Here is a 19,921-nt window from a genome sequence, read left to right on the forward strand (position 1 = left end):
TCCAGGGCAACCTGTGGCCAAACCTCTTAGGGCTCCACCTCCACACCTGGCCAGGCAGGAGCTGCAGAGGTCGGAAGGAGATCCCCACAGTCCCACCTTCAGACCTCCAGGGGATTTAAAGCCGAGGCCAGAGAGCAGCAGCCAAAGCAAAGGCAAAAAGAATCCTATTAAAGATGCTAGAGCTATGGGGCCAGGACAATACTGTACATCTTTGGTTTCTTAATACCTAATCTCAAAACAAAACAAAACTTCTCTCTCCTCCCTACATACACACACACAGAATGATCAGCAGAGAAACACTTTGAAACCAAAAAGAAAAGAAAAATGTGTGCATGTTTTGTTGTTATGACGGTACTAAAGAAGGGAAGAGGGGAGACTGACATGGCAGTCGGGTCGGGGGAAACTGAGGACAGGAGAGAACTGAAGAGAGAGGAGGGGGTTCTTTTGGATATGAGATGGTTTTTGGAGCTTTTACAGTAGGAAAGCGTGGTTCTTGAAGCTCCATTATGTTTACTGATTCATCCTCTTGAAACCCTCTCCACCAACTTCTGATCCAGTTTTGCCAGCCGCCTCCCCCCCCCCCCCCCACCCCAGCCAGAAGCATCAGGGCTGACCCAGCAGAGGGCAGCTGAAGGTCTGGAATTTGCAAGGGCAGGTAATTTGGGTGCCCCGTGACGGAGCTGAGTTCCTTGTTGCCACCTCAAGAGGGGGCGGAGGCCCAGACAGCTGGTTTGGTGGCTTGTCCAACGCCATTCTTGAGGTCCTGAATCATTAGGTTTCCTACTGAAGCCCATTCCTGCAGTGCTGACTCAACCACCCAGGTGTTAGGGCCCCCAGGGCTTAGGCCCAGGGGTTGATGTAGGGACCAGCCCAGGAAATGGAGAGAGAGAGAGAAACAGAGTGCATTCCAGACTGTCTTCTGGAGGAACTTGGAGGAGGAACCTGTGCGTCTTTCCTGGGAGGGAAAGTGTCATAATAGCTCAGGACTTATAGAGTTCTATCCCAGAGAAGGAGGCAGAGCTATGAAAACAAGACTTCTGGTGTCCCCAGATGTAATCTCACACTGCAGAGGGGCCAAGAAATTCCCACGATCTCTCTGACACGTCTGCCCAAATGGGTTTTGTGGGGTTTCCTCTGGTCTCTCCCCAACCTCACTCACCCCACTCACTTTTCCACCATACGCACTTTAGGATCCTCTCATACACCCTCTGCACCCAGTCGAACTTCAAACTAATCCTGGCACATATTCCTCCCCAGTTTCACTCCAGATTCATCAATGGACAGCCTCCCTACCACCAGCCCAATTCAAGTTATTGTAAAGGGCACTTTTCCTTGCCAGGCGTGGAGAGGGGAAAGAGGGGACCGATGAGCGAGACACAAGAGGAAGAGGAAGTCACAGCCTGGTAGGGAGGCGGCTATGCAAGCAAATAATTACACGGAAGAAATAAATAAGAGAGAAATTGCAGGTGTAAGAGCTGTGCGGTGGCAGCTACAGGCAAGTCAGCCTGACTGCGGTAGGAAGGCATCTATCAGGGAGATGGCTCTGGGGTCGCGCCAGTGGTTCTAAACCATGGTGTAGCGCGAGCTTGTCAGAATCACCAGGGGAGTTTTTCCCCAAATATATGTGGTGGCCACAGCGTGTGGCGAGCTAGTAGTAAAGAATCTGCCTGCCAATGCAGGAGACAGATGCAGGTTCTAACCCTGGGTCAGGAAGATCCCCCGGAGGAGGGCACGGCGACCCACTCCAGTGTTCCTGCCTGGAGAATCCCATGGACAGAGTAGCCTGGCAGGCTGCAGTCCGTAGAGTCGCAGAGTCGGACAAGCCTGAAGCGACTAAGCAAGCACGCACGTTGTCCCCGGAGCTCTGACTCGCCTAGGGGAGCAGGGTGGGTGGAAAGGCACGTGCACATATTTTGGGGAAAAAAAAAAAAAAAAAACACCTCCAAACGATTTTTGTCCCTTGGTCTCCCAGAACCAGCGTTCTACACTCCCCGGAGATTCCGGGTCACCTAGAATGCTCTGAGAGAAAACGTGAGAGACTAACCCCGCGGTCGGCCGCTGACGCGTTTCTATGGATACCCGGCGGGGCGGGGGAGCACACTCGGCACGCCCTCAAGACGTCACCTCAGAGCCAACCCCGGAGGCGGGCGGAAAACATTGCCGCTTCCGGCTCGGCCCCGCCCAGAAATGGATGGGAGGGGGCGGTCCACAGGCGGCTCTCGCCAATTATCGTTGAGGCGCGAACGAGGTTACCTCCAATCACAGCTTGCAGTGAAATTGATGCTTCTTTCCGCCAATCAGCGCCGCGTCGCGCGGGGGTTGTCGGGATGCGGGCCGGAGCCAACATGGAGCCCTCAATGGGGTCACGGTGAAGCCGCTCTTGCCGGCTGGTCCGGTTCTCCCCACATCATGCTGGTGCACTTGTTTCGAGTCGGGATTCGGGGTGGCCCCGTCCCAGGCAAGCCGTTGCTACCCCTCCGCTTCCAGACATTCTCGGCTGTCAGGTAAAAAGGGACGAAACCTAACTGGGAGCGTGGGATACTGACCCGCCTGAAGGGCGTGGGGCTCGCCGGGAGATGGAGTCCCGGGCTCTCGCAAGGTCTGCTGGGGGCTGTAGGCCGGCCTGGCCCGGGGGTCGACTGTCGTTCCTGGGAGGATCGGCCTCGATTATTTATAGAGACGGCCAGGTGCCGGCGCGAAGCTCGGCGCATCTGTGTCCGCGCGAAGGCTGGACGGAGGGGGGCGCTCTGGGTCGGGGACCACGCTAGGTCTGCACTCCCCACCAGGGGGCACCGTGCTGCACAGGTGTCAGTTCGGTTCAGTTCAGTCGCTCAGTCGTGTCTGACTCTTTGCGACCCCATGGACTGCTGCACGCCAGGCCTCCCTGCCCATCACCAACTCCCGGAGCTTATTCAAACTCATGTCCATCGAGTCGGTGATACCATCCAACCATCTCATCCTCTGTCGTCCTCTTCTCCTCCTGCCTTCAATCTTTCCCAGCATCAGTTTTTTTCAAATGAATCCGTTCTTCGTATCAGGTGGCCAAAGTGTTGGGAGTTTCAGCATCAGCATCAGTCCTTCCAATGAATATTCAGGAGTGATTTCCTTTAGGATGGACTGGTTGGATGTCCTTGTAGTCCAAGGGACTCTCAAGAGTCTTCTCCAATACCACAGTTCAAAAGCATCAATTCTTTGGTGCTCAGCTTTTTTTTATAGTCCAACTCTCACATCCATACAAGGAGAAGGCAATGGCAACCCGCTCCAGTACTCTTGCCTGGAAAATCCCATGGACAGAGGAGCCTGATGGGCTGCAGTCCATGGGGTCGCGAAGACCTGGACACAACTGAGCAACTTCACTTTCACTTTTCACTTTCATGCATTGGAGAAGGAAATGGCAACCCACTCCAGTGTTCTTGCCTGGAGAATCCCAGGGGCGGGGCATCCTGGTGGGCTGCCCTCTGTGGGTCGCACAGAATCGGACACGACTGAAGTGACTCAGCAGCACATCCATACATGACCACTGGAAAAACCATAGCCTTGACTAGACGGACCTTTGTCAGCAAAGTAATGTCTCTGCTTTTTAATATGCTGTCTAGGTTGGTCATAACTTTTCTTCCAAGGAGCAAGTGTCTTTTAATTTCATGGCTGCAGTCACCATCTGCAGTGATTTTGCTGCTGCTGCTAAGTCACTTCAGTCGTGTCCAACTCTGTGCGACCCCATAGACGGCAGCCCACGAGGCTCCCCCATCCCTGGGATTCTCCAGGCAAGAATATTGGAGTGGATTGCCATTTCCTTCTCCAATGCATGAAAGAGAAAAGTGAAAGTGAAGTTGCTCAGTCGTGTCCAACTCTTAGCAACCCCATGGACTGCAGCCCACCAGGCTCCCCCTAAAGTCTGTCACTGTTTCCACTGTTTCCCCATCTATTTGCCATGAAGTAATGGGACTGGATGCCATGATCTTAGTTTTCTGAATGTTGAGTTTTAAGGCAACTTTTTCACTTTCATCAGGCCCCCCGTTTCTGGCCTCAGTCCTCATTCTTGGATTGGTCTGGAGATGTGGACAAAAATTAAGTGTCCAGAGACATTTAGCATGGCTGTTGTTCTACAGATTCAGTGTGAACTGAACAAAAATGGTTCCTAATCTGTATAGTTTCAGCAGAGATAAAAGAATATGTATATGTTGGTGTTCATTTGCTCCGCACATGTTGGTCCCAAGAGAGAAAAACACAAATGGGGAATGAAAAGGACCCAGAGACTGCGACTCCATTGTAAACGCTTTACAAGAAGCAACTGATTCCTTTCTAATCCTAGAGTGAAAGCCCAAGAGCCAGGCAGGCAGTAGATCACAGGAGCAGGTGGATGTGGACTTGTGTCCTTCGGGAAGCACATTTGACTGATGGAGGGCAAGAGGGGTGGAGCTGCAGCTTAGACGTACTGGTGCTGGGACGTAATCGCCAGTTTTTGGCAGTGTCCAAGCACTGCTTAGACCTTAGTGTGGAGAAGATGAGAAAAGCTGGAAAGTGGCCATGGTAAATTATTAAAAGGCTTGAATACAGTCCTTAGGAAAAGAGTAAGGGTGTCGATATTATTTAAACGAGAGCACAACCCCAGGAAAGACATCAGATAGTGTGTTAGAATTTGTGTGTTCATAGCGCAGTGTTTTTCAGACCTGCAAGTCACAACACAATAGATCAGAAAGTGCATTTAGTGAGTCTGGACCCTCTAGAAGGGATATAGGACTTCCCTGGTGGTACAGTGGATGGGAATCCACTTGTCAATGCAGGAGACACGGGTTCAATCCCTGGTCCGGGAGGATTCCATATGCCTCAGAGCAGCTGTGCCCGTGGGCCACAACTGCTGAGTCCGCACTCTAGGGCCTGGCCAGCATACTGCGACTACTGAAGCCCACACACCTAGAGCCTGTGCTTCGCAGGAAGAGAAACCACCACAATGAGGAGCCCCAGGGCAACACACAGTATCCCGGGTACACCAACGAAGACCCAGCACAGCCATAAATGAATGAAATTTTAAAGAAAGTGAATATAACAGTATACATGTTTAAAAAACAAACGAGGGAGGGACTTGCCTGGCGATCCAGTGGTTAGGACTTGGGCCTTTCACTGCCAGGACTCAGGTTTGATCCCTAGTGGAGGAACAAAGATCCTGCAAACCTTGAGGCAAAAAAAAAAATAATAATAATAAGGAAAGTATTGTTCTGTGAAGCATTTCGATTTTCTGCAACATGCATATGTTCACTGTGCTGGGTCATAAAATATATTTCGTACTATTGTCTACAGTAAGTCTAAATCTTTACAAACATTGCAGCAGTGAATCAGTTTACTTGTTGTTCAGTCACTAAGTCATGTCCAACTCTTTGTGACCCCATGGCCTGCAGCATGCCAAGCTTTCCAGTTCTTCACCATCTCCTAGGGTTTGCTCAAACTCATGTCCATTGAGTCAATAATGCTGTCCAATCATCTCATCCTCTGTCGTCCCCTTCTCCTCCTGCCTTCAATCTTTCCCAGCATCAGGGTCTTTTCCAATGAGTCAGCTCTTCGCATCAGGTGTCCAAAGTATTGGAGCTTCAGCTTCAGTCCTTCCAATGAACATTCAGGGTTGATTTTGTCAGATTGTTCTGCATTTCTAATGAGGGCATGCACTCAACAAACATAACATTTGCTGAGCTCTGTTTTGTACCAGAGCTCTGCTAAGTGTTGTGGGGATACAGTGGTGAATAAGATCTGACTTCCTGCCACCAAGGAATATATATAGTGTGATGGGGAAGTGGGGCATTTACAGAGAGCAGGACAGTGAGCTTCTCTGTTTATATATTTTTTCCATTTATATTTTGGATAGATAGGAAATATGCAGTGGAAAACAGGCAGGTGGATGGGGTGGGGGGAGATGTCACATAGAGGTGGCAAGAAGCGCAGGCAGGCCTCATTGAAACAGGGAAGGATGAGACTGAGTGTAGTTAGGAGGGTCTGGAAATAGGAAAAACCATTGTGGTAAAGGAAAACCCTCTCATCCATTTGTTTTTTAAAAGCCTCTCCTCATCAGTAATCTTATTTGCATCTTTGATCATCCTCCCATCTACTCTTGGTCAGGTAACAGATACTTCTAACAGGCCTCCCTATAGCTGCTCCTGTCCTTCAGCTCACTCCTCTCTGCAAGGATCTTTAAAATGCAATTGTGATTATGGTCTTCCTTGCCCTCTCAAGTCCACATGTTTTAAAGGGACAGTAATGGGTCCCCCCGCCCCCACCCCCCCACCCTCAGCAAGCTTTGTCGTTAGCCTTTTTTGTGTCCCCCCTGCCCTATACACTTTTGTTGTTCAGTCACCAAGTCATGTCCAACTCTTTGCCATCCCTCGGACTGCAGCACGCCAGCCTCCCCTGTCTTTCACCATCTCCTGGAGTTTGCTCAAGTTCATGTCCATTGAGTCGGTGTTGCTATCTAACCATCTCATCCTCTACTGCCCTCTTCTCCTTCTGCCTTCAATCTTTCCTAGCGTCAGGGTATATATATTCATACACCCACGCTAAAGCTTAACCACCACGAGGGCCCTTACTTGGTCTGTCCTGTTGGCCTCTTGTTCCCTGGACCTCGGAGCAGAGTGCGGTGCACAGTAGGCTGGTCACCCTGCATTGTCATCTACAGATACCGAAACTGCAGGATACAGGGGATCTTGGCCTATGTGAGATGACAAGATACAAGTTACTTGGATTTTATCGTCACCCTTTTTTTCCATACCTTGTCTGTCATGTTAGCACTCGAGGCCCAGGAGGGGACATGGTGATGGGGTGTGATAAGCTTCCAACCAGTGGGCAGAGTCTTGGGATCACTCCTGGCCTCCCCACATGTAACTGTGAGCTCATCACACCTAATCCTGAGCCTGGATTCTGGAGTCAGACAGCAGGGGTCCCACGTTGTCCCAGTTCTGCTGCTTGTCTATAAGGGGAGCACCATCCAGCTCTGATGACCCGTCATTCTTCTGAAAGAGCAGGGGTTGGAGGTGGTCACTGATTAGGGCCAGCCATCCCAGAGAGGAGCCAGGGGCAAACACCTTTGAGACTCGATGACTTTCCACTGGGTGTGTTCGTCTCAGAAATGGAGGTTGCTTAAGAGCCTCCGAGACGGCCAGGGGGAGCTGTCACAGAGAAGCCTCTGTCCCCCAGAGGGCTGAGCCAAGGGCCGAGAGCCAGGCGCTGCGCTGCTCAGCTGAGGGCCAGCTAGGCCCGTGAGCCATCATGGTGTTCTCTCCCTGCAGGTCCTCCGATGGCCGTCCCAGCGCCTGCCTCCTCGGGGCCATGGCCCGGCTGCGCTCCCAGCTCCGGGCCCGCCTTCCTCGAGCACCCCCGGCTCCCGTCCGGAGCCCCTCTGCCTGGCGCTGGGTCGGGGGAGTCCTCCTGGGCCCCCTGGTTCTGAGTAAGTGCCCCCGCCTCAGCCTTGTGGCACTGTGTGAGGCAGAAGAGGCCCCCCTGGCCCGCTCCAGACCCCGTGTCCTGGAGCCCCGCTTTAACTGGACGCTCTTCTGGCAGTTTCTGCGCCCCCACCTGCTGGTCCTGGGGGCAGCCATCGTGGTGAGGTCTTCTCCCGCCCCGCCTCCCAACACCAGGGAAGGGAAGGATACACCCCCGGTTTGCAGAAGCCCCCCAGCCAGGGCCGCATGGGGACAGCTTTCCTGCTGGGCTGAGTCTCAGAGACCTGGGGCCGCTGGCATGGGGACACGGCCGAGGGTCCCTTGGAGGACCTGCACAGGGTGGCTGGGGTACAGGGTCCAAGGGTCCCCAGGGGCTGGCGGCTGGGTTTGCCTTTCTGAGAGATATAGGAACCCCCACAGCGGGGGCATCAGTGAGAGAGGAAGGTTCAGGGACCGGGTAGAGGTGGTTCCCCTCTGACCGGCTGCCCCCACCCCCAAGCTGGCCCTGGGCGCGGCCTTGGTAAACGTGCAGATCCCCCTGCTCCTGGGGCAGCTGGTGGAGATCGTGGCTAAGTACACGAGGGACCACGCGGGTAGCTTCCTGACGGAGTCCCGGAGCCTCAGCACCCACCTGCTCCTCCTCTACGGCCTCCAGGTACCGCAGGAGGGAGGGCTGGGGGGCCTGCCGCCCCCGCGAGGAGCCCTGGGCGCCCCTGAGAGCCGGGCCTGTCTCGCAGGGCCTGCTGACCTTCGGGTACCTGGTGCTGCTGTCGCGCATCGGCGAGCGCATGGCCGTGGATCTACGGAGGGCGCTTTTCTGCAACCTGCTCCGGTAGGGGGCGGGGCCCTGGGGCCTGGGGGCGTGTCTGGGGCGGGGCCTCGTCCTGAGGGCGTGTCTCCCTCCTCTCCACCTGCGGCTGCCGCCAGCCAAGACATCGAGTTCTTCGATGCTAAGAAGACAGGGCAGCTGGTGAGCCGACTGACGACGGACGTGCAAGAATTTAAATCCTCCTTCAAACTCGTCATCTCCCAGGTCAGTGTCCCAGGTGGGGAGGACCTGGCCTGGGGCACTGTTAGAGTCACACACACATTTGCCCACACTGTCGCAGGCCAGCCCCGCCCCAGTCTTGGGTCCCCTCGCCTCCAGCTCACACCAAAGCTAGAGGCCTGCCCTCTGGTGAGGATGTGGATGAGGGTACAGGGACATTGACGGGTGGGAGGACTCATGGCCGTGTGTCTAAGGTCAGGACAGGCTGTTTCTCTCCCGCGGTGAAATCCAACCTCCCCCGGAAAACCCTTCCCAAGAACTCAGACAAGAGCCTTTGCCAGCCCTGCTTGCCAAGATGTTCGTAATGGCCTGGCCCCAGAGTGCCTGGCCGGCTGACAGGAGAGCCAGCGACAGCTCTGCTGAATTCCTGATGTCCTCTCTTCATCCTCTGCTCCCCACGTTGTCACCGACCCCCTAGCAGGCCCTGGGTGGCATCGCCAGGCGGTCATTTTTTTGGTTCAGTTTCTGGAGCAGAAGAGGGCAGTGGCATTAGGAGGAGGAGGAGGAGATCTTGGTCCGTAGTTTCTCACCCCTGCTGGTCAGGAAAGGGTTACAGTGTGTGACCAGTGGCCTCCCGGGGGTTAGACCTGTGGCCTCAGCCTGTGAGTGGAGTGGGGAGCTGGCTCTAGCCATCTGATGCTTGGCGAGTCCCCACGTCCTGGTGCTGACGCCTCACAGGCTTCCTGTCCACTGCCCAGGGGCTGCGGAGCTGCACGCAGGTGGCCGGCTGCCTGGTGTCGCTGTCCATGCTCTCTACACGCCTCACGCTGCTGCTGATGGTGGCCACGCCTGCCCTGATGGGAGTTGGCACCCTGATGGGCTCAGCTCTCAGGAAACTGTCTCGCCAGTGTCAGGAGCAGGTATCGGAATTCCCGCCCTCCCCTCCTGTGCTCCCCTCCTTCTCTGCGCCTTGTGCTCCTCGGTCCCCCTCCCCATCTGCATCCTGGCTTTCTAACTTCTGGGTCCCTTGCAGGTCGCCAGGGCAACGGGTGTGGCAGATGAGGCCCTGGGCAATGTTCGGACCGTGCGAGCCTTCGCCATGGAGCAGCGGGAGGAGGAGTGAGTCCTGAGCAGGGGTGGAGTGCAGAGCCAGGGGGTGCTCCCCAAAGGCCCCTCCATCCGCCCTGGGCCCAACCTTGCCAGCTTCCTGAGGGCCGGGCTTGGCCTCTGTCCCCAGACGCTACGGAGCGGAGCTGGAGGGGTCCCGCTGTAAGGCAGAGGAGCTGGGCAGAGGCATCGCCTTGTTCCAGGGGCTCTCCAACATCGCCTTCAACTGTGCGTGAGCAGGGACCCCCAGGGGGAGTACGGGTACAACTCGGGGTGAGCTCGGAAGAGCCAGGGCAGCCCTCCCTCCACCTGCTTGGTGGCCAACGTCTCCCGAGTGCCAGGTAGCTGGTCTGCTAACTAGGGGAGAAGGCTGCCAACTCAGGCAGGGAGTGGGCACACAGGCCCAGTACCACATCTGAGCCATGGGCAGAGCTGCTGGAGAGGAAGCAGTGAGGTGCCCCCAACCCCCTCACTGCCAAAGGAGGAACTAAGGCAGAGATTCGAATGACTTGCTGAAACAGCAGTCGGTAGAGCGTGGCAGGGGCCAGCACAGGGGCCAGACTCTGTCCCCCGCCCTCCTCCCTGACCGCCTCTCCTTGCCCCTCGCAGGCATGGTCTTGGGCACCCTGTTTGTTGGGGGCTCCCTCGTGGCCGGGCAGCAGCTGACGGGGGGAGACCTCATGTCCTTCCTGGTGGCCTCTCAGACTGTGCAGAGGTGAGAGTGGGCCGTTCTCTTCCCGAGGGGCCCAGCTGGGGCAGGGGGCGCCAGTCTTCTGTGGATACGGTGACCAGCTCCCCCAGTGAAGTGCAGGGCTGGGGAGGGGGCCCCTGCCTCCCAGCAGTGCCCACTCAGGGCTCCCCGCAACCTCATTCACTGTGCCCTCAGAAACACACCGTCAGCTTCAACTTCCCAACAACTCAAAAGTGTCCTTGATAAGCTGTTTTTAATTTTGATAAAATGTACATAACAAAATTTACCGTCTTAACGTATTTAAATAGTTTATTAGCATCACATAACGCTCATGTTGTGTGACCTTCACCAACATCCGTCCTCAGAACAGCTTCACTTTGTGAAACCGAAATGCTGTCCCTAGACGACCCCCTCCCCAGCCCCCGGCAGCCCCATCCTGCTGTCTGTCTCTGTGAATCTGTCTGCTTCAGGCCCTCATGTAGGTGGGCTCATACGGTGTCTGTCCCTGGTGAGGGCGTCTTTCTCTGAGCGCGACTTCTCCCAGGTTCATCCACGTCGGGGCAGGTGTCAGAATTGCCTTCCTTTTTAAGGCTGAGTAAGACTCTGTGTGGGCTTCCCTGGTGGCTCAGACGGTAAAGAGTCTGCCTGCAGTGCGGGAGACCTGGGTTCGATCCCTGGGTGGGGAAGATCCCCTGGCGGAGGAAATGGCAACCCCCTCTAGTATCCTTGCATGGGAAATTCCACGGACAGAGGAGCCTGGCGGGCTACAGTCCATGGGGTCGCAAAGAGCTGGACGTGACTGAGCGACTTCACTTTCTTTCTCTAAGACTCCATGTACGGTAGGCCATCTGTGATGCGCTCACTAAGAGCTGGCCTCCCGCCCTCTGCCTGACCTTCCCCTCCACGTCCCACCCAGCTGGCTCACCGTGTCCGCAGCTCCGCCGGCCCCGTGTGCCCACCGGCTCTGCCACGAGAGGACCCAGGGTGGGAGGCCTCCTCCCCCCCCGCCCCTTCTAAGCTGAGTTCCTGGCAGCTCCTTCCCCTGATTCCGTTTCTCCTTGCTTTGTCCTCTCCCCCATGTACCATATACACCAAAACACATAAAATGTAAATAGGCGCTAGATAAATAGAGTAAATGTGAGATAACAAGTAACTGGAGAGTGAAGACCCGTGTTACCACCAACCATGTGGAGAAAACGGCATCAGCCCCAACGCCCCCCTGGGTCCCCCTCCTCACCCCGATTCCCCCAGTCTGTGTGTCCTGCTCTGCTCCGGGTCTCACCCCCACGAGCGTGGGGGGCATTTCTTCCAGAGTCCTTCACTATCGGCCTTGTTACCATCCGGGGCAGAGGGCGCTCACCCCGAGGCAGGGCAGGTAGAAAGAATCCACCTTTCCCAGCCCCAGGCCAGTGTCCCACAAAGACCAGAATCCCCCCGTTTCTGCTCAGTGCTGCCTAGTCAGGTCCCTTCACACCCTCTCTGGGCCTGGGCACCCTTACCCTCCCCTGTGGCCTTGGGACACAGAGGTCTGAGGGTTCCAGAGACGGAACGCGGGCTGCCCCTCCCGCGGTGCTGACCTGCGTGGACCCCTGGCTCCCTGCACGCGGCCAGCCCTCCTCCCTCAGACTCGCCTTCCGCTGGGCCCCTCCCACTGTGGCCTGGGCACAGACCTGCTCCTTCCCTCCCCACTGCACGGCCTGGCAGGCTAGCAGACTGCCGTTACAGGCTCAGGAAAGCTACTCGCAGGCTGCTAGGTGGGGCTGCTCGCTGGGCCCTTGGCCCAGCCTTTTGGGGGCCCCTTGCTAAGGATGGGGCTTCCCTGGGGGCTCAGATGGCAAAGCGTCTGCTCACAATGTGGGAGACGTGGGTTCAATTCCTGGGTCAGGAAGATTCCCCCGGAGAAGGAAATGGCAACCCACTCCAGTACTCTTGCCTGGGAAATCCCATGGACGGAGGAGCCTGGTGGGCTACACTCCATGGGGTCACAAAGAGTTAGACACAACTGAATGACTAACACACACACAGACACACACACACACAGACACACACACACACACCCCCCCCCCACATGGAGAGCCTTCACCACCCACCTTGGAGAAACTGGGTGTCAGTAAAGAAGCTGGTGTTTCCTCCTGGGGTCCGGCATGGGGAGGCAGGGAGGCAGGCCTGCCTGGAGTTCAAGCAACCTCAAGCAACCCCACCCGAGGGGTTCTCAGTGGTGGCCCTGGTGTCCTGGAAGGGAGGGGGAGGTGCCCAGATGGACCAGGGTCACAGCCAGGCTTCCGGGTCTGGGTCCCCCTGGGAATGGGCCCAGCCACCACCCTGCCCTCCGGGGCCTCCAGGGAGGGCGAGGGCTGCCCCCCACACCATCCCCGTGAGCAGGGTCACGCGCAGCTGGTTTCCAGTGGTCGCATGGCACCCCCGCCAGGCCCTAGTGGCTTACAGGTCTCTGGTGGACAGTGCTCTCCCGACATTGGCCGAAAGCGCCCCGTCCCAGCTCCCCTCCGTGTCTCTCGCCCCCTCCAGCAAGTGCTCTGAGCCCTGTCTGCCCCCCCCGCCCCCAGCCCCTACCTGGGTGCTGGGACAAGTGTGACCCTGGGGAGGCAGTCTTGCTTCTAGAAAAACCTGCACACACCATCGCAGACGCACAGTCACGGGCGGCCAGGCCAGCCGGGCACTGTGACTAAGGAGCAGTGACTCACCCCCCTCCAGCCCCGTGTGACAGAGGCAGCCGCCCACCGTCTGGGTGCAGCTGCGATGAGATAACATCTTCAGGGAATTTTCTTATGGGGTCCCTCCGGCCGCCCCCACCCCTGCGGCCTAGTGTCTTCTGTTTCCTTCTTCCTGTGGAAGGAGTAACATCCTTTTTTTCCACTTCATTAGGCCTTGCTCCCCCGGGCCTGGACAGCCCTAGATCCAACCGCCTGGGTGGGCCTCACCCCGTGCCCTGCAGGCTGTGGGCAGCCTGGAGCCCAAGCCCCCTGCCCGCCGCCCGCCTTCCTGGCCGTTTCCTCCCTGGAGCCCGGCCCTCAGGGAGTCCCTGGCTGTCAGCCCCCTCCGGGCCAGGAGAGAACGCGGCTCTGAAGGGAGGAGTGACTTGTCCCAGGACTGGGTGGTCTGCCCAGGGTTGCCAGGTCCCGGGGCCCCAGGGGCCCCAGGTTTCAGGAGAAGCCTCTCCGTTTGGCCTCAGGCTGCCCGGTTTCCCGCCTCGCTCAGCACGCCCGCCACCCACCCCCCCCCAGACCTGCCCCTCCACCTCCGGGCCGCCTTCTCTCAGCCTCGCTGCTGCCTGCTTTCAGCCCACGTCGTCTCCTTGCAGGTCCATGGCCAACCTCTCCATCCTGTTCGGGCAGGTGAGCTGCAGAGAAGGGTCTGGGGGTGTGGGCCCGGGATCTGGGCTGGAGTCCCGCAGCCACCCACGTAACTTGCATGCTGCGAAAACCAGGCGTCCGGTGAAGGGGACGCCATGAGCTCTTCCCGCCCGGGTCGGCCAGGAGATGCTGCCCCTTCCCTCGGACCCAGGCCTCCCTCACCCCAGACTCGAACCCCTCCCCAGGTGGTGCGGGGGCTCAGCGCAGGCGCCCGCGTCTTTGAGTACATGACCCTGAGCCCCGGCATCCCGCTCAGCGGGGGCTGCAGCCTGCCTCGGGAGCACCTGCGCGGCTCCATCACCTTTCACAACGTCTCTTTCAGGTCGGTGTCAGCCGCCTCCTCTCCTCTCTGGGCTGAGGGCAGGGGAGGGGGAGGTCTGGGGACCCGTAGGGCAGTGTGGCCCTCTGAATAAACCCCCCTCCAGGGCTCAGGGAGACTTGAGAGTTCAGGAGGGACCAGGTGACAAGGGTCCAAGAACCTGGTGCGACCTGAGGGTCTCTCGCCTCCCACCAGCTACCCCTGCCGCCCCGGCTTCCCTGTGCTCAGAGACTTCAGCCTCACGCTGCCCCCAGGCAAGATCGTGGCCCTGGTGGGCCAGTCCGGGGGAGGTAAGAGGGGCCCACTACCCCCCCGCGCACCTGCGACTCCGCACCTGGAACCACCCAGTGTGGCAGGAGGGGCCCCGCTTTCCCGGAACATGCTCTGGAAACCCATGCCCTCCTCCCCTCCCTGACCCCCAGGAAAGACCACCGTGGCCTCTCTGCTCGAGCGCTTCTACGACCCCACGGCGGGCGTGGTGACACTGGATGGGCAGGACCTGCGCACCCTCGACCCCTCCTGGCTCAGGAGCCAGGTCATCGGCTTCATCAGCCAGGTGAAGCTTGTTCTCAGTCCTGCGGCCCTTGGTGGGGGGGCGGGTGGGCTGTCTTCACTGGTCCTGGTGTTCATTCACCGGGTCCCAGCTGCTCAGGAGCCAGGTCATCGGCTTCATCAGCCAGGTGAAGCTTGTTCTCAGTCCTGCGGCCCTTGGGGGGTGTGGCGGGTGGGCTTGTCTTCACTGGTCCTGGTGTTCATTCACCGGGTCCCAGCTGCTCAGGAGCCAGGTCATCGGCCTCATCAGCCAGGTGAAGCTTGTTCTCAGTCCTGCGGCCCTTGGGGGGGGGCGGGGGGGCTGTCCTCACTGGTCCTGGTGTTCATTCACCGGGTCCCAGCTGCTCAGCTCTGCCTTTGGACTCTGTTCCTCAATTTAAGAGATCCCACGGGGCGGTCTTTTTAGGATCTCTGACAGCTCGTGGCATCCAGAAGGTCAAATTGTAATAAAATCTGATTGGCCGTCTTCCCAGAGTAGGGTGCCCTGCCCGGCCAGCTGGTCTTGCTCTCCTAGCCGCCTTCCCGAGGGGCCCTGTGTCCTGCAGCGAGCTCGGCCTCTTCCCACTCTTGATGGGTCTCTCTCTGACCTGTAACTCTGAACCTCCCTACCTGCCCTCCACGGGGTCCTGTTGTGGCCAGAACTCTCCTGATTACACCCTTCAGGGGTTCGGAGCAGAGTTGAGATGTTTCCTGTGGTTCCCCCCACCTCCTGCCCCCAGGAGCCCGTCCTGTTTGGAACCACAATCATGGAGAACATTCGTTTTGGGAAGGTGGACGCCTCTGACGAAGAGGTTTACGCAGCCGCCCGGGAAGCCAATGCGCACGAGTTCATCACCAGCTTCCCGGAGGGCTACAACACCATCGTGGGTGAGTTCAGGCATGGCGTCCCACATGGGCTGGGGTGCGGGGGGGCGGGAACGCGGTCATGGCCTCAGGGGAGACCAGACCGGGACTGTGGCCTCGAGGGACAGAGGCGGCTCTCCGGGGACAGAGACCATGCTGGGGTGGTTCAGGCACAAGCCGGCTGCAGGGACAGGAGCGTGGCAGGGATACACATGATCCATGACGTGGGGACTCTTCAGAGTTCACCACGTCAACCCCCGAGACCTGACCAGAAGCACAGGGAATCATTCTCTTTCTCTCTCTGGGTTTTATCCTTTAATGAAAGGTGTTTCCACTTTTATCCACAGGGATGGTTTTGGTTGAGCACATCTCTGTTCTGACTTACCCAGAAGAGGGCTCTGGTGGTTCTAGAACATTAGAACGTTGTAGCATCACACGAGAATCTTCACGTCGAAGCTTGCAGCTTCGTGTGTTCCTCTCAGAGGTTCTCTCTTCAACCTCTGGGCTCGTGTCCATTATCCAGAGTCTCTTGGCTCTGTTGCAGAATGTTCCAGCATGTCTCATGGTGCTGGACATGTCCTCCTCTTTGTGACAGGCTGCCAGGCTCCTTTGTCCATGGGATTCTCCAGTCAAGAATACTGGAGTGGGTTGTCATTTCCTCCTCCAGGGGATAACCCAGGTCTCCTGCATCTCCTGAATTGCAGGCGGATTCTTTACCCCTGCGCCACCTGGGAAGTCCTCTCATGGTGCAGGCATATCTAAAGTTCTCAACTCTCTTTTTTTGGCCACACCTTGCTTCACACAGGATTTTAGTTCTCTGACCAGGGATCCAGCCAGCATGCCCTGCAGTGGAAGCACAGACTTGTAACCCCTGGGCCACTGGGGAAGTCCCTCTCAACTCTTCTTGACACTTAGGTCTCAGTCAGGGCTTCCCTGATGGCTCAGATGGTAAAGAATCCGCCTGCAATGCAGGAGGCCCAGGTTCGATCCCTGGGGCGGGAAGATCCCCTGGAGAAGGGAATGGCTACTCGCTCCAGTATTCTTGCCTGGAGAATCCCATGAACAGACGAGCCTGGTGGGCTACAGTCCATGGGGTCGCAGAGTTGGACAGGACTGAGCAACTGACACAGTCAGGCCTCGATCTGCTGAGCTCAGCCTGCCCCGTCGAGCAGCCATCCTTTGAGGTCCGTGTTTCTTGCTGCTGAGGCTCTGCTCCTTGGACGCTGCCCTGCCTGGAGGAGCTGGCCCTCCCTCTCCCTCTGGCACCTGCTCTGTGACTGTCGTCACCGGGAGGCTCTTCTTGGTGCTCAGTGTGCCACCTCTGCTGTTCTCTGTGGGCGTTTTGGACTCCACATGTGGTCTTTCCAGAATGTCCAGGGGTAGGGTGGACTCCCGCTATTCTGCCACCCGAACTCCAGGAGCCACGTCTGGGTCCAGCAGGGACCCAGGAGGCCAGGAGAAGGCGGCTAGAGCTTCAGGGCCAGGGCAGGTGGGCCCGGGCCCGTCGTGGCTCCGAGCCGTGCCCTGGTGCGAGGTGGAGCCTGGCCTCCTCGGGCGTCACTGCGCCCCGCTGTGTGCACAGGGGTGGGGGATCAGGGTGCTGCCAGGCATCACGCCTGCCCTCTCCCCACCTCCTGCCCCCCAGGTGAGCGGGGTGCAACCCTGTCTGGTGGCCAGAAGCAGCGCCTGGCCATCGCCCGAGCGCTCATCAAGCAGCCTGCCGTGCTGATCCTGGACGAGGCAACCAGCGCGCTGGACTCAGAGTCCGAGAGAGTCGTGCAGGAGGCTCTGGACCGTGCGAGCGCCGGGCGCACCGTGCTGGTCATCGCCCATCGGCTCAGCACCGTGCGCGCAGCCCACCGGATCGTCGTCATGGCCCACGGCCGTGTCTGCGAGGTCAGCCAGGGCCCTGGGGCACGGGTCGGTGGTCTGGGATGGACACAGGGAGGTTGGTGGCTCAGCTGAGCTGTGGGAGGGTCTGGCCTGACCCTGGGGGCTGGGGGTTATGGTCTGGTAGTAGCACCGTGTGGATTCAGGAGTTCTTGCCCTTCAGTAAGCCCTGGCTGCTCTGGGCCCCTGTTTCTTCCCCTGGAGGTGGGCGAGCAGTGAGCAGAGCTGCAGTGAGACCCCCAGTGTCACAGGGGAGAGTTCTCAGAAGCACTTGGTGCTGGGGGAGGGCCCCAGGGCTGAGGGGCTGAAGTGGGGGCCCAGGGAACCTGATCAGGGCCAAATGGAGCAGCACCCCAAGGCTGGGTCTGCAGCAGGGCTCGGAGGCTGTATGGGGCCCGGTTCACAGTCCCCCAGCCGCCTGCACTGGGCGAGGAGCGCCAGGCCCTGTAAGGCGGACAGGGGGATCCGGAGGCTCTTACACAATCCAGCTCGGCTAACAAGTACAGATGCACCAGCCGCGACCTGTGACCGACGGTGCTGTGTCCTCCGGAGGGGCTCTGGCTTAGGTGGAGGCTAGCCCAAGGAGCTGGTCCTCTGAGGGCTGTGAGCTCTGGGCCGGGCGGGGGATGACCATCTGCCCCTCCTTCCTTTGTGCAGGTGGGGACCCATGAGGAGCTCCTGAAGAAGGGCGGGCTCTACTCGGAGCTCATCCGGAGACAGGCCCTGGACACCCCACCTCCCGAGGCGGCCCAAGTCCTTGGGCACCGGCACTCCAAGTCCTGAGAGGTCTGGTCACCGCCAGGCATCTGTGGCTGAGGCCAGAGCTCAGCTCAGGGGGACCTCCTGCAGACTCCACCCCCAGGAGGAGAGCCAGCATGCTGGGTGGGGCAGCTCCCCCTGCTTGGAATAAAACCCCGGGCCAGGCACTGGGCTGGAAGGAGGCTGGCCCCAGCTGTCCTCCTGCCGCCAGGCTGCCTGCCTCCTGCTGGAGCTGAGAGTCCTTGGGCTGGCCGCCCAGGGGAGGGGGTGGGCTCCCAGGCCCCAAGTGGGTCCCCTCCCTTTGCCCAGCCCTCCTGACCCCTCTCCCTACCCTGCTGGCCTCCCTTCTACCTGACAGCTTAATGGTGTCCAGGCTGCAGCTGCAAGGACTCTTCACAAGTCAGCGCTGGGGAAGGGCAGTGGGGACTCACCCCAGCGTTCCTCCCACACCCAAGCCATGACCTCGAGTTCCTCCACGGACTCTTAACGTGTCTCTTGGACCCTGGGAGAAGCGGACCAGCCTCTGAGCCAACCCTTCAAACCCACAGCCCCATCCTGGGCACAGCTTCCCTTCTCCCTGCCCCGTAACAGTCCTTTAGATGTCGCCCCCGCCACCGCTGTCTGAATGGGACAGGTGCCTGGCGGGCCCCCTGGCTCGGGGGCAGGGGGGCGGGGGTGGCTGTGGTCTGTTCCACACGAGGTTGCCAGGAGCCAGCCCGTCTCCCCACTGCCCCGGCCCCGTGCACCTCGAGCCTGTCACCTGGTGAGAACGTGGACCCTCACCCTCTAGGTGGGGACACCTACCTCTGAAAGTGACAGAAGAGGGACACAGGCCCCAGCCCCCAACCCTGGGGGACAGTCAGTGCTAACGCCCACCAGAACCCACTAAGGAGCAGCTGACGCCAAGCTCCTTGGGCTGGCGAGACAGAAAATCAGGCCAACGAGGAGCGGTCACAGCCAGCCTCCCTGGGGTGGTCAAAGAGGGTCCCAGGTACAGGTCTGACCAGAGCCGCTTCTTGAAAGAGAACAGGCCAGCTGCCCAGTGGCACGAGCCTGCGACCCCAAAGCTGTGAGTGGGGCGGGGTGTCAGCTTCCAGGGGACCTCGGAGCAGCCAGGGTTTCTCTCCAGCCCTGGTCGCCCCAGAACTGGTCACCCCTCCTCCCTGAGTTCTGCTCATGGCACTTCCCTCCAGAAAGCTTTCCGCCCTTCACAGCCCCGTCCAGGCTGACGACCCCACTAAGTCTCACCCTGGGGTGAGGAAGCAGGTTGCCCCAGTGAGCCCATTTGGGTTTATCCCACGGCATAGAAGGGTGACTGCGGGCAGCTGTGGCTGGAGGCCAGCCTGGGGCAGCTTGCACAGCTCCGGTGTGCATGTGGCAGCCAGGGCTCAGTCCCCCCGCGGCCTCCATGGATGTGGTCCGGGAGCAGATGCTACCGTTGGGCCACGACCAGCCTGTTTGGATGCCCTGCTTTCTTGCTGATGAGAGGTCAACTCCCTGGGCAGGCCTGGCCTGGCTCCAGCTTGCTCTGCCACTAAATCCCTCCCTGGAGAGGGCAGCCAAGGGCAGGTCTCAGCTTCCCGCCCTGGTCCACACTGGCCGGCCAGGCCCCTCCCAGCCCTGGCCAGCTCCTGCTCCACCAGCAGCCTCGACACCAGATCCCAGGTCTTTCCTTACCTCTGCAGGGTGGCCTCTCTGAATCCTGTCCCCCACTCCCACCCCACCCCCTTTAGGGAAGTAGTGAGACCACGGAAGGCCGGGCAGTCAGCCGGCCACTCGTAGTCTTAACCTGGACCTCGGTTCCTGCAGCCATTCCGAGTGGGTCATAAACCCAGCTGTACTTCATTTTGAGAGCTTGTTTTTAAGAGTTTAATTAGAATGACCTGTGGTAACGTACTTAGGGCTGCAGCCTCAGAAGCTGGTTACATCTGTGCAGTAAACGGTGTTATTCACTCCTTCAAGATGTGTGTTCATTAA

At 58.7% G+C, this 19,921-nt stretch overlaps 1 protein-coding gene across 2 annotated transcripts; it reads left to right on the top strand.

Moving 5' to 3' along the window:
• Positions 1–2,281: 2,281 nt before the first annotated feature.
• On the top strand, positions 2,282–19,905 carry ABCB8 (ATP binding cassette subfamily B member 8). Of its 2 annotated transcripts, XM_061415190.1 has the most exons (17): positions 2,282–2,504; positions 7,272–7,584; positions 7,924–8,079; positions 8,162–8,256; positions 8,352–8,457; positions 9,171–9,332; positions 9,446–9,531; positions 9,650–9,747; positions 10,129–10,234; positions 13,530–13,563; positions 13,767–13,903; positions 14,096–14,190; positions 14,323–14,456; positions 15,172–15,319; positions 16,941–17,191; positions 17,843–17,971; positions 18,303–19,905. In XM_061415190.1, the coding sequence occupies exons 1-16, from the start codon at positions 2,410–2,412 to the stop codon at positions 17,966–17,968; spliced, it is 2,142 nt and encodes a 713-aa protein (XP_061271174.1). In that variant the 5' UTR covers positions 2,282–2,409; the 3' UTR covers positions 17,969–17,971; positions 18,303–19,905. The 2 variants fall into 2 exon arrangements, with proteins under 2 accessions (XP_061271174.1, XP_061271173.1); XM_061415189.1 differs by having other exon boundaries at positions 17,843–19,905.
• The last annotated feature ends 16 nt before the right edge of the window (positions 19,906–19,921 follow it).

This window comes from Bos javanicus, chromosome 4 (genome assembly GCF_032452875.1).
Source record: "Bos javanicus breed banteng chromosome 4, ARS-OSU_banteng_1.0, whole genome shotgun sequence".
Taxonomy (NCBI): Eukaryota; Metazoa; Chordata; class Mammalia; order Artiodactyla; family Bovidae; genus Bos; species Bos javanicus.

Bases quoted from the DNA above. Each gene is read 5' to 3' on its own strand.
- ABCB8 (XM_061415189.1), top strand. From the start codon at position 2,410: ATGCTGGTGCACTTGTTTCGAGTCGGGATTCGGGGTGGCCCCGTCCCA. The intron at 13,564-13,766 runs GTGAGCTGCAGA...ACCCCTCCCCAG, and splicing joins TCTCCATCCTGTTCGGGCAG to GTGGTGCGGGGGCTCAGCGC. The intron at 17,192-17,842 runs GTCAGCCAGGGC...TCCTTTGTGCAG, and splicing joins CCCACGGCCGTGTCTGCGAG to GTGGGGACCCATGAGGAGCT.